General features: G+C 50.7%; 1 protein-coding gene across 5 annotated transcripts in view; it reads left to right on the forward strand.

Moving 5' to 3' along the window:
* PRDM16 (PR/SET domain 16) overlaps positions 1 to 19,809 on the forward strand; it is a 276,384-nt gene extending 256,575 nt beyond the window's left edge. For 2 of the 5 annotated variants that reach the window (XM_060199937.1, XM_016191028.2), the window contains exons 10-17: positions 448 to 535; positions 3,089 to 3,258; positions 4,048 to 4,125; positions 7,949 to 8,118; positions 8,649 to 8,823; positions 15,535 to 15,768; positions 17,343 to 17,517; positions 18,651 to 19,809. In XM_060199937.1, the coding sequence (XP_060055920.1) occupies positions 448 to 535; positions 3,089 to 3,258; positions 4,048 to 4,125; positions 7,949 to 8,118; positions 8,649 to 8,823; positions 15,535 to 15,768; positions 17,343 to 17,517; positions 18,651 to 18,785 (1,225 nt within the window). In that variant the 3' untranslated portion in view covers positions 18,786 to 19,809. The remainder of the gene's footprint in view (positions 1 to 447; positions 536 to 3,088; positions 3,259 to 4,047; positions 4,126 to 7,948; positions 8,119 to 8,648; positions 8,824 to 15,534; positions 15,769 to 17,342; positions 17,518 to 18,650) is intronic. The other 3 variants (XM_060199938.1, XM_060199939.1, XM_060199940.1) reach the window with 2 other exon arrangements.
* Positions 19,810 to 20,464: the final 655 nt, after the last annotated feature.

Below are 20,464 nucleotides of genomic sequence, written 5' to 3' on the forward strand. Positions count from 1 at the left end.
CCGGACCCAGAAACTGGGGACAGGGGCCCTTCAGCTCTTCCTGGGTGGTCCTGATGGTGGGTTCAGCCATGTGGAAAACCCTCCTATGTTGCCACATTTGCATTCCCCCTGCCTGCCAGCCCCTCCACACACACCCTATCACTGCTGTTTGTTATGAGGTGTCCCTGTCACTTCCCAGGAGAGAAGCCTGGTGATCAATTCCCTGTGCTGAGTGTTGTGAGGGGTAGGGGTTTCAGGGTGTTGAAGCTTTAGGGCCCCAGCTTCTGCTTCAGTGAGAGGGGGCCTTTGGGGACAAGCCTGGGACTGGCAGGGGCAGGGGGCACATGGCTCTGTGTGTGCTGGGCCAGCCCGAAGCCTTGGGCCTATCTGCTGGGCCCTGGGAAACCCATGTCTTGGCAGGCCAGCCCCCCACCCAGTGGGGTACGTAACCCTCTGTGTTGCCGCCAGCAGGGTGGAGAAGCGGAAGGTGACTGACCCTGTGGGAGTCATGAAGGAGAAGTACCTCCGGCCATCCCCCCTGCTCTTCCACCCTCAGGTAGGACCATGTGGCTGGTGCATTGAGGGATGCCTGGGGATCCCCATTCTGAAGTCCTCCAGCCTGGGTTGTCACAGCAGGCAGGAACCCAGGGTCCCATTGGGGTCAAGCTTCCTGCCTGAGATAGTCACACACAGTGGCCCCTGCTCCTCCTCTCAGACTCCATGGTCATGATAGGCTGGGCAGAAGGGTCAGAATGAGTGGAGAAGAAGGGTTACTTTCAAGGTGGTCCTGTGGTCCCCTGGGGGGGGGGGCATGGAGGCTAGTCCTGGAGGTGAGGGAGACTGGGGGTAGGCTCTCTGGGTGGGGGTGAGAGACTACAGGCAGGCCTCCAGGCCTTCAGGCTTGCAAAAACCTGGGCTATGCTTCAGGCCCAGCTCCAATCTATTGGTCATTGTTCTCCTAAGTGTCTCTGCCCTCCGAGGATACCCCAGATTGTGAAACCTGCCTGACTTCTGGGTTCACAGCTAAATTTAGCACCTCTCATTGTTTCTGGGGCCTCTGAGGCCACTTAACAACTTCCCTTGATTTTGCTCCCAGGCTGGGAAATGCCATGCCAGCCAGGCACATCCTCCATTTGTGCTCTCTGTGGCTGGGCTATGAACATCTGATTGGGCAGAGCTAGGAGGCAGCCTTGGGGAGACCACCCCCCATGCCTGATAAGGTCAGCAGAAGTTGCTCATTGTCCTTCCCACACCCAGAGTCTGTCACCCTAGTTACCTGTCCTGTGAACCCAGGCTTCCTCTTCTGAGGCCAGGGTGCAGGGATGCAGCCTCCAGGTACAGTGTGTTCTGGAGGTGCAGGGGCTGAGAGGAATGCCCAAGTCCTCCAAGGCTGTGAGTGGCCCTCAAAGCCAGCAGCCTGGGTCACAGGAGGCAGGTTCCATCTGTCAGACTGGGTGCCCAAGGCTATGATATCCTGTGTTCTGATGACGGAGTGACATCCAGGGATATGAGGCTTTAAGTCCTGTCACCTGGTAAGGAGCAAGAGTGGGCAGCCCAGAGTCAGAGGCCTCCCTGTTAGGGACAGACACCATTGTCTCTCACTCACTCTTCTGTTGCCAGGTCGCAGGTATTGTTAGTGTAACCCTTCAGTTGTCATCAAATAGCAAGGAGTCTCCACTGCTAGAGCAGTTGTGACCTCTAAGGGAAAGTCCCACTGTCCCCCAAACTCCTCAGAGTGAGCATCAAGCATAGGGACCCCATAGAGGTGAGAGACCATAGTTGATAGGAGGCCTAGTTGTGCTCCCCAGACTCTGTCTTATTAAATATAAACTCTGGGGTCCCTGGGAGCAATAGAAGGTCTTCATTTTCAGACCTTCCCTCAGTCTCCCTTCTGCTGGGCCGGACTCCAGCCCTCCTTCATGGGGGAAGCATAGAGAGGTGGTATGAACCCATCAGCTCTTTCCCTCCTGTCCATAGGCCCTGAGGCCCTGTCTGGGAGTCCGATCAAAATTCAATTCACGGGAGTCGGGTGGTAGCACAGTGGGTTAAGCTACATGTGGCACAAAGCACAAGGACCGGCGTTAGGACCTGGTTCATGCCCCCAGCTCCCCACCTGCAGGGGAGTCTCTTCACAAGAAGTGAAGCAGGTCTGCAGGTGTCTATCTTTATCTTCCCCCTCTGTCTTCCCCTCCTCTCTCCATTTCTCTCTGTACTATCCAACAACGACCACATCAATAACAACAATAAATAACTAACAATAAAAACAATAAAATAATAAAATAATAAAACAATAAAATAATAACAATAAAAAACAAGGACAACAAAAGGGAATAATAAATATTTTTTAAAAAAAACACCTCTATTCACCAGGGAGAGAGTTAAAGCTACCTCCTTCTCCCGCCGAAGCAATACATTAGTTACTCTAGAAAATGTGTGTGAGGCAGGGGAATGGATGAATCATTTTATTTATACAATATTTCCCTGTGCTGTGTGACACTTGGTGTTATGATTTTGAACATTGAATAGGTTGAGGTGAACTTAGTCTTGGGCCTCTGAACTCCTTTTGCAGAATTTTGTCTGCAATTACCACCTCTGCCACTAGGTGGTGACACAGAAGGGCAGTGATCCCTTTGTTTTTCTTGGATCTGCTTTCCTGGTACTGGCGAGTCACTCAACCACTGAAATTCAGATGCCCAGAATTCATTATTTAACCTGAGATTCAGATGATAAGTCTCCATTTCTCACGACTTAAAAAAAAAATCTGTCTTAAGCCCAAACTTCCCAACCAGGTGTGCTGGCCCTTGGTTAAGAGAAGGGGCACTCCCACCAGGCAGAGAGGTTGGAAAGTGTCAGTGGCAGCCTTTTCAGCTGGTTCACTGAACTCTCAACAGGGACCCCAAGAAAGGACAGAGCAAGGTTAGCACTCTAAAAGTGAACTATCCCTGCTGACAGGGATAGAACTATGCCTGTTGACAGCCTAAAGTCTGTGTGGTCATCTCAGATCAGCCTGGCCCAAATGTTATACCATACTGCTGAAGACCCCTAGTGCTCTTCATTGGTGGGTGTGGGATCCTGAGGACTGATGGGCTCTCCCCTCTTGTGCCAGCAGATGTCAGCTATCGAGACCATGACAGAGAAACTGGAGAGCTTTGCAGCCATGAAGGCAGACTCTGGCAGCTCCCTGCAGCCCCTCCCCCACCACCCCTTCAACTTCCGATCCCCGCCCCCCACGCTGTCAGACCCCATACTTAGGAAGGGCAAGGAGCGGTATACATGCAGGTGAGCAGCAGTTCCTGGAGGTTGGGGGTGGGGGGACAGCACTGGCCAAGTGGCCTCAGGTGTCACACCATGAGCAAGGAGAGCTCAGTGACAGCTAGGCAAAGCACAGTGGCAATAAGTGCCCCTGACCTGCTTGAGGTCCTGTGCATGTGAGGGTGCACCTATCCCTGCTGTCCCCCAAGCCAAACAGGTCAACCTTGGTCCAGGAAGCAGTGGACATCAAGAAGGCTCATAGTCAAAGGCTTGCTGATTGACAGCTCTGGGGGAAGGCATTGAGTGTGAGACAGAGCCTCCATCCCTCCCCAGCATACAGGCCTGTCCTAGCCAGTCCTGACCATCCCCCATTGAAATGATCCCTATGAGGAGTAAAGGGAGGGTACACCCCAGAAGGCCCAGTAGGCTGTTCCCATGCCATGCAGTAACTGTGGCCCTGTCTCATGGAATTCAGTGGGGCTACCTGACCCCACAAGTGTGGGATACCCAGACCTAGTTGGCAGGGCTATCCTTGGAAAGTTCATGGGTCTCAGGGGCCAGGTGGAGTCTACATTACCATCTACGTTCCAGCCCCCTGCTCCTCACTCGGGGTGGGGGGGGAGCTTCACAAGCTCTCTCTTTCTCTGTCTCCCCTCCCCCTCTCAATTTCTCTCTGTCCTGTCAAAAAAAGAGAGAAAGAAAAAAAATGGCTGCTGGATCATCATGAAGCCACTGAGCCCCAGTGATAAATCTGGCAATTAAAAAACAAAACAAAACAAAGTGCAGATCTCTGAGTTCATGCTGCCCCTCCCCCAGGTACTGTGGCAAGATCTTCCCCAGGTCAGCAAACCTCACACGGCACCTGAGGACACACACCGGCGAGCAGCCATACAGGTAGGGCCAGCCGGCTCGGGGGGTGGGGATCTTCACTGGCAGGTGCTGATGGTGACCACCTGGTTTTCAGGGACTCTGCCTGGGAGCTCCTGGGAGTCAGCATTCTATGCAAAGTCCGGGTTGTGGTGGCCACAAGCCAGTTGGCCCTGTATCCCCTTCTGTGCTGAGCCGTTGTTCTAGGGTGACATAGGAATAGCAGGTTTGGCATGGATTCAAGTCAGTAGCAACAGCGTTTGGTCACACATTGGCTTGGAGGCTTGGGTATGACCCCAGGCCTGGGGAGGGTGGTTACATGGTCCCTACCCATGTCCCCAAGCCCAGCCACAGCTCCCTACGTCCCACCTAGTGCTGGCAGGTCAACCACGATTTGTGCTGCTCACCCCTCATCTGTCCAGCAGCACACCTCAGTCCCTCCCAACTCAGAGTTCCCTATGCCCCAAAGGCAGAACAAAAGCTGGTGACAGCAAGGTGGGCTTGGCTGGCCCCCTCCCAGGAGCATGCTTCCTGTGTAATGAGAGCCAACTTCTGGACAGTGCTATGTGGAAGCCCCCAGGGCCCAGTTGCGGTTAGAAAGGAATTTAATTACCATTGATTTCTTTTCCTCTCTCCAATCTGTGATTTTCGACTTTTGCAACAATAATTGCTTTGAAAGTTTACGTTGCAAATCTTGACTTTATCTGGCTCAAAGAAGGAGCTGGGGTGTGTGGCTGCTCTTGATATCACTGGGGCTTCTGGGCTCACTTTGAAGATGGGGAAGGCTTCCATCAGAAGAGAGATTTGCACACAGCTGTGCCCAGGGACCTGCCAAACTAGCAGGGTCCTGCAGAGAGGGCACACATGAATTCATACAGAGTGGAGCTCACTGGACATGCACCCAGAACAAGGCTGGACACACGTAGCAAAACTGATCAAACATACATAGAACAAGGCTGATTATATACAAACACACACACACAGCAAACCTGACTGAGCAATACAGCAAGGCTGAAATACACATACAGCAAAATGGACTGAACACACACACTCGAGCACACGTATATTAAGACTGATGAACACACACATATCAAGGCTTATGAACACATACACACAGAACCAGACTATTCACACACAGAAATCAAGGCTGATGGAACGCACACACTCCAGCTGGCATTCACATGTGTGGCTGGAGTGCCCCAGGGTTGGGGGACACAGGCCCCTCAAGGCAGTGAGAACTGAGCTTGTCCCAGGTTTCCAGAGAGGATGGACAGTCAAGCTAGATGTCCCCAGAGCCACCTCGTCCCTCCTGACCTGTGAGTGTGCAGTCAAAGGGAGCAGGAAGGGCACCCTGGGTTTAGGTCATCCATCTGATGAGGATCAAGGTGGAAGCTCGGGGTCCCAGAATGTGCCTGGGGGACCTTGAACCATGCACCCCTGGCTCCCCTGGGATGGCTACCAGTTTCCTGACTGCTGTGCACTATCAGTCAAAGGCTATCACCAAGGCCTTGGGAGCCAGGGCTCTACACATATCACCTTTCTTGGAAAAAAAAGTTTTGTTTTGGGACTGAGTGTCAAAAATTATTTTTTTTGTTCCCTCACTTGTATTCATGTGCCTGTGTGACAGAGGACCTCACATGTACAGTTTCACTGCTCCCTAGCAGACATCTTCACTTTTTCTATTTCACAAGGGAGGGAGGGAGGGAGATTAAGAGAGAGAGAGAGAGAGAGAGAAATACTAACCACAGCACCAGCTCACTATCTGTAGAGCTTCCTTAAGTGCCATGGTGCTCCTGTGTGTTACTGGGGTTTGAACTTGGTGCCCTGTGTGTGATAAGGCATGCACTCTAGTAGGTGAACCATCTCCAGCCCTGCCCTTCTTCCACCTTTATCCACCCCAAAAGCTTTTCTGCCAAGAATGATGGCACGTCAGTGGGCACATGCGGCCCCAGGGAAGAGGCTGCTGCCCCAAAGGAGCATTACTTCCTTGTCACTCCCTATGTTTCCTGTTCCCAATCCAGGACTATGGCTCCATGACTGATCTGTGCTCAGTCCTGCCAGAGAGCAGTGTGATTTTAGACAGCACTGCCATAAAATTTGCCAGCCACCTGTCAGTTTGTTCACAGCCATATCCCAGCTGTGCTCACAACACCCTGGGCTCACTGCTCCCCCCCATCTCCAGGGGACCTCTCAGCCTAGATAGCTGTCCACGGGGATCAAGAGAGGCCACCTTCAGGGCACTGTGACCAAGGTGTCTGTAAGGGCCCTTCCCATCCCTTTCTACTGTGGGGGGGGGGGGGCAAGTGCTCAGAACCAGTACCCCACCCCTGTCTCCAGCCACTTGCTCAGCCAGCTCAGCTTAGCACTCCCTCCCAGGAGAGCACATGGAGCCCCACTTTGCAGAAAAAGGAAGAGAGCATGTTGTGAAGCAGGAGAGCATGGCTGGGTGGGGCCTGTGCTGGAAAGGACTGGAGCCCCCGATCCTGGCTGTTGGGTCTGTTTTTGTGCACACATGTGTACACATATACGCAGCTGAGAACCAGGGAGCAACATGCCCTCTCTGCTGTTCACTGGGGTGCAGGTGGTGGGCACCAATCCAGAGGCACCCCAACCTTCAATGGATGGCACGTGCCAGGAGAGGCAGCATCTATTCACTTGACCAAGGCTTGCCCTCCCCAGGGGTGGGGGGATAGGGGTTGCAGTCTAGTGTGGCCTCTCTCTGCAACCCTCTCTCCAGGGCCTTAAAGAACAGGAGAACCCCCTCCCTGACCCCCATCTAAGGGCACACTCATGGAGAAGGCTTATTGGCGGCCTTCAGGGGGATGTTTCCTGATAGCCTTGGGGTAGCTGAGCCTTGAGACAGGTGACTGAGGTTCCCCTCTGATCACAGCACCTTTTGTATCCTGTCCCTGAGTACAGGGGCAGCTGGCACTGAGAGGGGGTGGGGTGAAGGGGGCAGAATTTTTTTTTTCTTTTTTGCCACCAGGGTTATTTCTGGGGCTAGGTTTGGAGCATACACAGTAAAGCCACCTCTCCTGGTGGCCATTTTCACCTATTTTTTTCTTTCTAATTTTATTTGAGAGGATAGAGAGAAATTGAGAGGAGGGGTGAGAAGATAGAGAGGAAGATAGACACCTGCAGACCTGCTTTACCACACGTGAAGTGTACCCCTGCAGGTGGAGAGTGAGGGCTAGAACCCAGATCCTTGCCCATGAGGGTTAGGGTTAGGGTTAGGGGTTAGGGTTGACATGTGAGCAGCAAGATCTCTGTGGGAGCGCTCCCTGTGGTCACTGCTGCCTGCCCCCTACACCCATGCAAATGAAAGGGATAGCTTCCTCCTCGGGCCAGTTCGGGAGCTCTATTCCTTTCTCCGCCAGCTAAGGGGACACAGGGGACTTCCATTGACACAATCGAAAGGCCAGGTTTATCCCCCAGCTGGCCAATGGCCCCCTCCTACCAGGAAGCTGCCTCAGCCCGTCTGTGGTGCATGGCCGCCCCCTTAAGGCTTCAGGAAGCATTGCACCTCCAAGCCTGGAGCTTGAACTGCATCCACTGCAGGTTTGATGGGCCTAAGAGGTTCTGAGAGGCTCCCCACCTGAGTCCAGCCCCAGATAGTGCCTGAAGGAGGGGGCACTTGCTCCTTTGGAGGCTGGTTTTGGCCTGTGAATGATACCTTTCAGCTGGAATGACAGTGTCCCTGAGGAGGGAAGCACATACTCACAAGCCCCCTGTAGTCCTAACCCCCAGCTGCAGTGCTGCATTTCCCTCCCCCGTCCTGACTCCTCCCCACCCATCAACCCTCCACCCCCATAAATCATCAGCAGTACACACTGAGGCCCATGTCTTGCAGGTGTAAGTACTGCGACCGCTCCTTCAGCATCTCATCCAACCTGCAACGGCACGTGCGCAACATCCACAATAAGGAGAAACCTTTCAAATGCCACCTATGCAACCGATGCTTTGGCCAGCAGACCAACCTGGACCGTCACCTCAAGAAGCATGAGCATGAGCATGCACCAGGTGCGAGGATACCCCACGGGGGGGTGGTCTGCATGGAGGGGCAGTCACCCCACAGTAGAGGGGGACCTAGCAGTCACCTCATTGAGGGGAAGATCCCAGATGGTGTACCCCACAACTCCACAGAGGGGTTGGGTGCATTTCAGAACAGTCATTCACAGAGGTCAGGACCTCCCCAGAGAGTTCATCCTACTGAGGGTTTATCCCAGGACAGTCACCTCATAACCTCACAGAGAAGCAAGGGTGCCTTCAAAAGGTCACCCCACAGAGAGGGTACTGCAGGACAGTCACCCCAAAACCCCACAGAGATGTCCCAAACAGTGTACCTCACAGAGGGGATGTGTCAGAACAGTTACCCCACAACCCCACAGAAGAGTAAATGCATCCTATCAGTGAGCCCCTATAGCAGCACTTCCCCCAGCAGAGCAGGGGAAAACAAAAGATGGAGGGGGCAACAGGGGAGGTGTGTGAAAGAAGAGGGAGAGTGGGGAGGGGCAGGAAGGCACCCCCTGATGCCTGCCCCCTCCCCGCAGTGAGCCAGCACTCTGGGGTCCTTACAAACCACCTGGGGACCAGCGCCTCATCCCCCACCTCTGAGTCGGACACCCACGCACTTTTAGATGAGAAGGAGGACTCCTATTTCTCTGAGATCCGGAACTTCATCGCCAACAGCGAGATGAGCCAGGTGTCCATGCAGACAGACAAGCGGTGAGGCCCCACCCAGCCGCCCCTGCAGTCCCTGCCTCAGTTTCCCCACCTCAAGGTACACTGTGAGGGAGGCCTTTGCTGGTGGGTGCTGTGTCCTGCAGCAGTCACAGCCTGGGGGCTGGCTGGCTCTTGGTGGCCTCATGTTAGCTGAATGTGGCACCTATAGGTGACACTGGTCCTGGATGCCCTCCCCGGGAATCCACCTAGAACCCCAGCCTGACCAGTGGGTTTTAAGACACCAGTCCCTTGCTCTGCAGAGGAGACACTCAGTCCCTCAGAACTGGGGTCCCTCACTCTGTCCACATGGAACCTGATGTCTGGGTCAGAGTCCCCTTCATGCTGGCTAGAGGTCATTCTCTACCCTCCACACCCTCAGGCCCATCTGCTCCTACAGTGACTGTGACTATCACCAGGGTGACATCAGGGGTAGAATGGGGACACCCAGCAGACACCCAGCTCCTAAGGCCCCCCCAACAGAATTCATTCGTGGAGGGTGGGCTTGGCAAGGGAACAGGAATGTGGTAGGCTCTAGCCTCACCATGCCTGTTGTGGGTATACCTTCATCCACATCTGTGTCAGCCATTCTCCGGCTTTTATGATGGGGGCTTCATGAGAACAGAGTTCTGTGCAGTCAAAGCTGGGTAGCATCCTATGACAGGCCACACTGAGCCCCAAGCCACATAGTCTCCAGAACTTAACTCCCCAGTTCAGGATATCCTTGGGTGGGCCAAGCATCCTCCCCATCCCAGAATGCAGGCTACGTCTCCCTGAGGGGTCCCCCCATGGAAACACCAGGGCAGAGGCATTGTCCCCAAAGGGAAGGAGATAATCCGCAGGGCCCTGGTGAGAAGGATGAAGATCATAGCCTCTTCCTTTATAGGAGCTCTCCACTGGGGTTCCCCCACGCCCCTCTGGAGGGAGCTCTGAAGTGAGATTCAGACAGTGGACCCCCTCTCTCCCTCCCTCAGAAAGTCCCTTCAAGGCCTGTCCAGCTGTAGCCTTGTGCCAAGACCTGGGGAGTCTCATAGGAGGCCCCCAATAAATGGGCTAATACTCTACTTCTAGGAATTCTTCCATTTCTTCCAGATTCTCTAGTTTGGTGGTATAGAAGCTTCTCATGATTTTTTGGATTTCTGTGGTGTCTGTTGTGATATCTCCTCTATCATTTACAATTCTATTTATTTGAGTCTCGTGTGTGTGTGTGTGTGTGTGTGTGTGTGTGTGTGTGTGTGTGTGTGTGTAGGGGTTTGTCAATTTTGTTTAATTTTTCAAAGAATCAACATTTGGTTTCATTGACCTTTTGTATGGTTCTCTTATTTTTGATGTTGTTTATTTCTGCTCTAATTTTAGTGATTTCAGTCCTTCTGATTGCTTTAGGGTTCCTCTGTTCCTCTTCTTCTGAGTCCATAAGGTGTGCAGTAAGGTCATTTATTTGAGCTTTTTATTGTTCTCTAATGTGTGCTTGTATGGCTATGAGTTTCCCTCTCAGTACTGCTTTAGCTGTGTCCCAAATATTTTGATAGCTTGTGTCTTCATTTTCATTTGTTTCTAGTAACATTTGAATTTCTTCCTTGAGTTCCTCTTTGACCCAGCAGTTATTAAGCAGTATGCTGCTGAGTTTCCAAATTTTGAGACTTAGAAATTTTCTGTTTGTTGTTAAGTGCTAGCTTTACTCCACTATGGTCTAAAAAGATGCTTGGGTGATTTGAATGTTCTTGAATTTTTTGATACTATATTTGTGGCCTAACATGTGGTCTATCCTTGAGGATGTGCTGTGTGAATTTGAAAAGAATGTGTATTCCAATTTGGGGAGGTGACAAACTCTGAAAATGTCCAGGAGGTCTAGTGTATCCATCTCTTCGATTAATTCTCTTGCTTCTTTGTTGATTCTCTGCTTAGTTGATCTGTCTAAGTGTGAAAGTGAGGTGTTGAAGTTTCCTACTATTATTGTATTACTATTTATGTCTTTTTGTAGTTATTTCAGTAGGTGTTTAGTGTATTTAGGTGGGCCCTCATTGGGTGCATAAATGTTAATAATTGTTAAATCTTCTTGGTTGATTGATCCTCTGATCATTATGTAATGGCCTTGCCTATTTTTTATTAATTTATTTAATTTAAAGTCTGTTATGTCAGAGATGAGAATGGCTGTTCCTGCCTTTTTTTTTTTTTTGTGACCCACTAGCCTGTATCATAGTTTTCCATCCTTTCACTGTGTTTGTGTTTGTCTGTGTTTGTCTTGGGTCAGGTAGGATTCTTGCAAGCAGCATATGGTTGGGTTGTGTTTTCTGATCCATCCTTCTACTCTGTGCCTTTTAATGGGTGAATTTAAACCATTGATATTTATTAATATTATGTATTTAAGATATTGCAGTACCATTATTGAACAATTTTTTATTTTCTCTGATATATGGCAAGCATTATGGTGATGTTCTTGTTTATAGGAGGTCTTTTAGAACCTCTTTCAGGGCAGGTTTGGTGATGGTTGCCTCCTTTAACTGTTACCTGTCTGAACTTTTTATCCTTCCATCTAGTCTGAATGAAAGTCTAGCAGGATATATTATTCTTGGTTGAAACCCTTTTTCATTGAAGGCTCGATAGATATCTTGCCATTCTCTTCTAGCTTTTAGAGTTTGGGTGGAGAACTCTGCTGATAGTCTTTTTTGTTTGTTTGTTTCATTATTGGGGGATTAGTGTTTTACAGCCCACAGTAAATACAATAGTTCATACATGTATAACATTTCTCAGTTGTCCACATAACAATACAACTCCTACTAGGTCCTCTGTTGTGGGGCAAGTTTTGGATGGCCTGCCCTGTCCACCACTCTGTTGGCCACTGGAGAGGTGTCATAGAGGAGGAGGAGAACAGGCCACGTTGGGGGTGAGTGTGCAGAGTGAGGACTCTGGACACTATGGCAGGGGACAGTGTGTTTATTGAATAAAAATACAGGGTTTATATGGGGTAAAAAGAAGTCAGGTGCTGGGGCAGGGTGCTGGGGCAACAAGCCGAATAGGCACAAAAGTTTGACAGCAAGAACCAATCAGATATTTTTAGACTCTAGCTTTCTTCCAATGACTCGGGCTCTTGACTTTCCCTTACCTGGGGCATGGGACTTAAGAATGAGGAAGGGGCTCTTTGGGTTTACCCATATTCCATTGATAAAATCAGGTTTATCCAGACCAGGTGGAGGGAGAACAGTTGCAGCCTCTGAATCTAACAAGATGGATGTCAGGGAGGGGTGGGGAGGCTTATAGGTGAATGCTTTCCATCTTCACGAAGAGGTATCCAGGGTTCCAACCAGGCTCAACTCACTGTGTCCCCACACTCTGTCATCCTTTTCCAGGACCTGTACTCTTCTCCCCCCCACACACACACACCCCAGAGTCTTTTACTTTGGTGCAATACACCAACTCCAGTTCCAGTTCTAATTGTGTTTTCTCTTCTGATCTTGTTTTTCTGGCAGCCTTTAGGATCCTTTCTTTATTTTTAGTCCTTTTCATTGTAACTATGATGTGTCTTGGTGTCTTCAGGTCTGGGTTGATTCTGTTTGGGACTCTCTGGGCCTCTTGAATCTTAATGTCCTTTCTGTTGTTCAGGGCTTGTAAGTTTTCTTCTATTATTTCCTCTAGGATGTTTACTTCCCCTTCCTCTCTTTATTCCTCTGATAAGCCAATTATATGAATGTTACTTCTTTTGAGGTATTCCATATGTCTTTGTTGTTGTTTTCAGTGTCTCTCAATCTCTTTTTTTTTTAGCTCTTTTACCTCCTCCTTGTTTTCTCTAGCTCATTCTCTATCTGGATAATTATGTTTTCTGCTTCTGTTAATCTGATTTCCCTTCCCTCAGCTTCCTTCTTCAGTTCAGTTACAGTATTAGCTTGTTCTACTAGTTGGCCTTTTAACTCAGCTATTTCAGCTTTCAGTTCTCTAATTACCTTGAGATATCTAGTATTTTCTTTGTGGGTCTAATCTGTTGTTTCCCTGTTTCTGATAGCTTTTCCTCAATAGTTGTCCTCATTTCTGTGATTAACAAGTCTATTATTGTTTGGATAATTTTCTTATCTATAGTTACTTCTGACTTATTTGGAGTTTATTCTGGGCTCCTGTACTGATTCATTGTGGTAACAGTTTTATTTGCTCTTGATTTAACCATTTTTCTTTATTGATGTGGCTTTTTTTTCTGTCTTGTCATTCTTCATTTGTTGTGCTGTGAGTACAAGCCATGATAAACTAAAGTCTTTTCACAAATGTAGTCACAAACCTCAGAAAGTACAACAATAGCAACTGAAGCAAAGATTGATGCAGTTCAACCAAAACCAGTTAGCCAAACAACGTCTCTAGTCCAAGAACAAAAACAAACAAAACCAAAAGAAAAGAAAGTAAAAAAGACAAAGCAATAATACACAATTATGCAAAGCAACTGCCCACTATAAATTCTAGAGATAGTGAGAGGAGAAAGAAAGGGAGAAAAGAAAGAGAGAGAGACCATTCCAAGTCAGACTTCTTCCACAAGATAATTCACAAACAAGCTCCAGTGAATACAGAAAGAAAAAGAAGAAAGAAAGAAAGGAAGAAAGAAAGAAAGAAATCAGTGAAAGCAAAGAGATTTTTTTTTTTTGGATTAGCTAGGAGGAGAGAAAAATGAAGGTAAAGAAAAGAGAGAGAGAAAAGCAAGTTCCTCCCACAATGGATAGCATATCCAATAACCTATCAATGGAAAAAGCAACAACAGTTAATTTTGGTAAACCTGGAGAAGAGGGAAAAGAAACATACACATATAATAATAATAATAATAAAATAGAATTGAAAAAAAACCCTAATAGTCTATCTGGAGCTTAGACTGCTCCAGATTAGCTGCACATGGCTTGGTCCCCTTCCTAAACCAAACAAAGGCAAATAAGAAGTAACTATCAAACAAACTCCAGAGGTAAATAGCTACTCTTTCCCAGGCAGGGTTGAGGCCCTGATTGGTCAGGTATTCTGTCACTCAGATAGAGCTCCAGCCCTCTTCAAAAAGAAAAAAAAAAAAAGGCTTTGCTTGGGGTAGATATCTTCCCTGCCACCCTCAGATCATACCCTGCTGAGCCAGGAATCTTGATAAAGAAATTAGCTCACCAGGTAGCCTGCCAGGAGCAGCCTGCCAGCCAGTAGGGTCTGGTTTGAGGGTGGGGGAGAAGGTGAGTGCAGAAATAGCCAAGCCCAAAATCTGTTTCCTTTGTCCTTTACAACCTGTTTGCCAGCCCAAGAGTGGGCTATAGGACTCTTCTATGGTGTCACCCTGACCACCCCTTGCTCTACCTCCAACAGTGGCCCAAAAATCCTACCCTCTCCCGAGATTCCCATGTTGAAAGCAGCTTCCTTGCAGAGCTCACACCAGATTTTATCTCGAAGCCACCATCTTAGCTCTGCCCCCTGATGCTCTATTTCTTTGAGTCAGTGGAGGACACACTATGAGGGCTTGGTCATCACTGGGAAGCTGAGTCTATGGGCCTCCCCCATGGCCTCTCATCCTCCTGGGGTGGACTATGTGTCCCTAAATTTCTGCACTGAGATCTTGCTCCACAGGATCTCCAAATTTAGAGGTGCCCCAGCCAGGGATAGGAGAGTTCTGGGAACTAACCTTATAGTCTCAGGAAAGGGGCAATGGGAGCCTTAATCATCACAGTCACCCATGCTGCCTTTACATGACCCCAGACCCTCCTGCCACACAGGGTAGCTGTGTGAACCTGGACATCACCCTGTGTCCAGTCTGAAGCATGTTGACTTGTCCCCATTCCTGCTAACCCCCAGCCTGTTCCTGCTTGCCCCCTTCCTTCTCCATTCTGACCCCTCCCACAGTCCACACCACCTGCTGACTGCTCCCAACAAGATTCTGTGCAAGGCAGTGAGAGGTAGGATGAAGAGTGGGTGCTGCTCCCAGAAAAAGAAGTCATCCCAGCATTGCACACAAGGAAACATCACACTGAGCTTGTCCAGAGCTGGGCACTCCCAGCCTGTCATTTGCCTGTCCTCAGTGTAGGAGTACTCTCCTCTAAGATGCAGACTGGGCCCCCCAACCCACATCACCCTGATGGGTGCCAGCAGAGTTGCCCAGTGCTAAGGGACCAGGAAAGGAGGCCAGAGTCACAGACTGACATGTGGGGTGAGTCCCCAGCCCAGCCCATCAGGAGTTGGCCTCCATGCCAAGAACAAACTCCTGAATGACCAGCAAGCAAGGACAGTGCCCCTGAACAAGCCAGGCTCAGGGCTTGGGGCCTCAGGTCCAGCTGTGGCTTGAGGACTGTATGCTCTTGGGCCAGGCCTACCCCTCTGACTCCTGTACTTGCTTATGACACACAACCCCAGGGACATGGGATGTCCACTCCCCATCCCTTGCCTCTGATCCTTGAAACCAGGACCCTGAATGGACAGTCTCCCAGGCTTCAGGGTCTGGGGAGCAAGGCTAGAGCTGCAGAATTGGCTTCACCTCCCTCCACCCTGTCCCTGGCTACCACCTTGGGCCCCCTGCTGGCTGGCCAAGTGGGTATGGGTCAACTCCCTGGGCCCTGGGGGTACCCCTTATGCAGACCCCCACTCCCATCCCCCTGTACCCTAAGTCAGTGTCCTCCATGGTGTAGGATGGCCACAGCTCAGTGGGTGTCCTCTCAGTGATGCTTGTCCCCAGAGCCAAGCTTCTGGGAGTGGGCTCAGCAGGCAATCCCCCTGTCGCCTCAGGCCAGAAGTACAGGGACTGGACGTCACCTCCCAGTGTCCCAGCCTGGCAGGCGGGAAGCCCGAGGAGCTGGAAGAGGAGGAGGAGGAGCTGGAGGAGGAGGATGAGGACAGCTTGGCTGGGAAGTCCCAAGATGACACAGTGTCTCCTGCGCCCGAGCCCCAGGGTGCCTACGAGGATGAGGAGGACGAGGAATCCCCTGCTCCCCTGGCTGTGGGCTTTGATCACACCCGAAGGTGGGTGCCAACAGGTGCTGCAGGTGGGGGGGGGGGCTCACAGGTGGCCAATTCTCCAACCACAGGGGACCTGCTTCCCCAGGTATACCTTCCTTTCCACAGGTACCATGACATGATGCCAGGGTTTTGTGAGCAGGAAAGGTGATACCCTACAAAGAGTCACACACAGAGACCTGGTGCTTTCACCCCATACCCCATACACTCACACATATGCATGGGAATACTCACACTCACACACATACACCCAAGGGACACACAACTTGTACACACTCACACACAGGGACACCCACACTCATATACACTCACACTCATTCACACACATATACCCAGGGACTCACATAGTCACACCCACATTACATGGGGACACACACACCTTACACACCCATACATATAGTGGGACACACACTACTTACATATACATACATACATGAGCACACTCCATGAACACACTAACATACCACTTATACATGTTTACACATACGCATGGAGGCACATTCAGACATCAGTACAAATACCAGAAGGAACAAACTCCATACATACATGCACACACCACTGATACACACATAGTCATGTGGATACATACACAGGAACACACCTCCACACACACATACACACCATTGACACACTCACACATGCATGTGGGAATACACACATTCATCCACGCTCGCACCCTGTGTTCATACATACTTCTGGAGTCCTGGAAGAAGTCACTTCCTATGCCAAGGGGGAGCTGGGCACCCCACAAGTGACCCCTGCACCCCACTATCCCCCCAGCACTTTGTGGAAATGGGCCCCAGGGTGCTCACGCACGCACACACCATGTTCTTATCCTCCATGACTCCCAGCATCTCAGGGCCCCCTGGGGATGTCATATAATAAGGGTCTTCCACACATGGGAGGACAGCCTAGATATGCAAGGTCCTTGGTCATACGGGCTATATCAGAGAGGGCGATGGGAGCACCAGGCTGCCCCCCAGCCACAGCTGCACTGGGTGCTGGTTTGGGGACAGGAGGGGGTGTCTCCCATCAGGGGCAAGGCCACCTTCCTGGAGTCCTGGGGTCAAGATCTGTTAGAGAAGTGAACTTAACACATATGCTGCTGCAGACAGCTGGGTACCCTTGGATACAATTTTTGTGTCAGTCTTCCTAGAGCCAACAAGCAGGTGGCTCATTATGTCCAGAGTGAGGGGGTGTGTGGCCTGGAGCTGTGGTCAAGCTGTCCTGACTTACCTGAAAAAGAGCCTGGAGTCACAGTGCTTCACCCCAACTCTCCTATTGCTAGCTGCTTTACTACTCAGTCCTAATCTACCTGAAGGCTGTGTTCTCCCTCCCTGCACCTACCTTCCCCCTCCATCCTGGGGACCCAGGCCTCGCCTGCTGCCTGGGATACCATGCATGCACTCTGCTTCTGTGGTGCTCTGCCACTCTCCTGCATCCATCTATGTGGTTTCTGTCCTCATGTCCATGTGTCTGTCTCCTGTGCATGTGGCCCAGAGGCACTGTGGTGTGCATGTGGGCATCAGAGAGGGGCCCACGGGGAGGCTGACCGCCCGCCTCTCCCATCCTTGGTACAGGTGTGCCGAACTGCAGCCAGGCGGGCAGTCAGCTCTGGAGCCAACATTGACTTTTGGGAAGGGGCTGGACCTCCGCAGAACAGCCAAGGAAGCGTTTGAAGTTAAAGATGTGCTTAATTCCACCTTAGATTCTGAGACTTTAAAACAGACCCTGTACAGGCAGGCTAAGAACCAGGTAGGTACCCACAGAGTCCTGGTGGGGCCCCTGCCCCCCAGGCCCTACAGCAGGTGACAGCCACTCCTCTCCAGCCATGGCTGGCCCAAGCCTGCCTTAGGAATTCCTGGGACCCATTGCCTTCACCCAGTGCCATGGACTGGGCTCTGCAGATGCCCTACAAAATGCCATCCCCACACGCAGGTGGGGGAAGCAGGAGGAAGAGTGAGAGCGGGCAGGTGCATGAGCCTCATACATACTGGATGTGAGACCCCTTACCTCTGCCTTCCTGGAGAGGTGCTCCTACAAAGGTGTGGCAGCTGGGGTCCTCTCTAGGGGAGTTACTCCCTAGTCATTGCCCTAAGTTGTAGGCGTGGCAGGTCAGCAGGTGCACTGGGCTCTGCCTGTGCCTCTTGTGCTTTCTGTCTCATCCCTCCTGTGGGTAGTCTCCACAGGGCCTACCCCCATTCTCTCCCCACAGTGGTTGCAGGGTCCCAGCAGCTGCAAGCTCCCTTGCCCTCAGAATGGTCCTGCTGAGTCAGCAAGGTGTCTGTGTGTCTGTCTGTGTCTCTTCACTAACTCTGTCTGGAGCCTGACTCTGGGTGGTTCTCCCCCACCACTCCACCCACTCCCTAGTGCTCCATGGTTGTGGTAGAAGCTTAGCCAGACTAATTGGCACCAAGAAACACATCTTTCCCCTTTCTCCAAAGTGGCTCCCTAGAGTCACTATATCTGCCCCAGGAGGTGTCCTCCAAGGCCACCAGGGTCTGGCTGCTATAGTCCTAACCTTCCTCTCCACCAGGGCATGGGGCACAGGGGTAACTAACAGCAGTTCCCAGCCTCTCCCCCACTCCCCAATTGTACATATTGATCCCCTAGCACACAGAACCGGAGTGCTAGAGAGATAACTGTGGTGAGGAGATGCCCCAGAGAGGTCAAAGGTGTCCCATGCACTCAGACCCCTGACTGGGCATGTTCTCTTAGCCAGCCCCACCCCTAACAGAGGAGTCCAGCACCCTCCCTAACATTCACATCCTTGTGGGACCTGTCCTCTACCTCACTGCCTGCCTTTGCTCAGGGGACCCCTGGGCCCAGGCCTGCAGACCCCCCTGCACAGCTCACCTGCCTGTCTTTTGTGCCATCTGTTCCCCCAGGCATATGCAATGATGCTGTCCTTGTCTCAGGACACTTCTCTCCACACCTCCTCACAGAGTCCTCTGGATGCTTGGCTAAACATCACGGGAGCCACTCCGGAGGCCAGAGCCTTCAACCCCATCAACCACCTCTGAGCAGGCTAAAGCCAGGGCACTGTGGGCTCTCTGGCTGTGGAAGATGAGACCAGCCTGGGACCAGAAGCCCCTATCACCTGTATCACCTGGTGTCATCTGCCCCACCCACCAGGGCTTAGCTCTGCTGTTTCTGACACTCAGATCCCTGTGTCCCCAAGCTGCTTTGCTGCTGCTGTCTCAAGAACTGCCCCTCAGAGCCCGGCTGAGAGTGTCATTGGACAAGGTCAAGGGCTGGGTTTCAGCCCCCAGAACAGAGGGCCACTTCCAGTTCCCGAGTGGCAGGCGCCATTGACAGACTGACAGACATGGGCATGCTCTGAAGAGGGAGGCAGCCCCAAGCGCATTTTATAATGACAATGATGAGAATAACCCTTTTGGTAATCTTATTGATGACAGAGTCTATTTAAGCATGTGGTTTAAAAAAAAAAGACAGTATTTTTAAAAGAAAAACAAATCAAAACAGGACTCACAAATTGTTTTTTAAATGTGATTTTTGCATTGCTTTGAAATATCCGCTGATTTGCGAGCCCAGGCCACCCTGTGGGGCTGGGGCATGCTCTTTATACTGTAGATAATGCCTGGGTTTTATATCCCTGATCTCTTTGTAAAGCCAAGGTGATTCTGAGTGCCCACTGGGCAGACCTAAGGGCTGGGGTGGGGTCCCCTCCTGTGAGCAGTCTGACTGTGTGGAGGGATCAGGAGACAAAGTGTCCTGGGCTCCCCCAAGGCTGGGACAGGACCTGTGCTGTCATTGTGTGATGTGCGATTCATGCTTAGGACTCCAGGGCCCCCATCAAGACCCCCCAATTTTATGGCAATAGTTGGTCACTTTGTAAAGGTGACCTGGGGACTCAGTGTTCCTTCCCTTTCTCTCTTGGCTGCCAGTCCCACTGGCTGTCTTCCAGAAGGTCACGTCTGGGTCTCTGGCTTCCCACTTCAGCCAGCATCAGACAGACAAGAGGAGGAAATGTTGTCACTGGGGTCACTTCAACTGCTCCAGCTCTTGGCCACCAAGCCCTGGAGAACCCAGATCCAGAACACACAAGTTGCTTCTGCCCTTCATGAAGATATGGCTTGTGGGTTGGCATCTCCAGGACAAGGAGCAGCCAGAAAGGACCCAACACACAAGCCAACACAGTCCCTGGACCCGAGCCTCCTCCCACCCACTCCCCAACCCCGGTCTGCTTCTCCATGTGGATGGGCTTTAAATTATTCCCATAGGGGCCAACTTCCAATAATAATGTTTCCCTGATGGAATTTACCTTAATCTGTATATAACTTGTAATTGCTGGTTTTTTTATAATTCATTTATTTTTCTTATTTTATTTCTCCCTTAACAGTATTTTTTTTTGGCATTAGACATTCTTATTGTGAAGAAATAATGTTAATATAAGTATCTAGTGAAGGACCAAAACCGTGTTCTAAAGTTGTGTGTTGGTTGGTTACTGACCTGGGAGTGAGGTAATTCTTAATGTGCCAAATTCCCCCACATCCTCCAAGGAGCCCTGCTGTCACTGCTGCCCGCTTTCCAGACAATCAAGTGTTTGTGTTGAACCTGCATTTCAGTTGCATTGATGATAAGTGTTCTATTTATTTCTTATATCATTTGCAAGAAAAGAAAAATAAAAGGAGGAGGAGGAGGAGGAGGAGAAGGAGAAGGAGAAGGAGAAGGAGAAGGA

Source organism: Erinaceus europaeus, chromosome 10 (assembly GCF_950295315.1).
Source record: "Erinaceus europaeus chromosome 10, mEriEur2.1, whole genome shotgun sequence".
Classification (NCBI taxonomy): Eukaryota; Metazoa; Chordata; class Mammalia; order Eulipotyphla; family Erinaceidae; genus Erinaceus; species Erinaceus europaeus.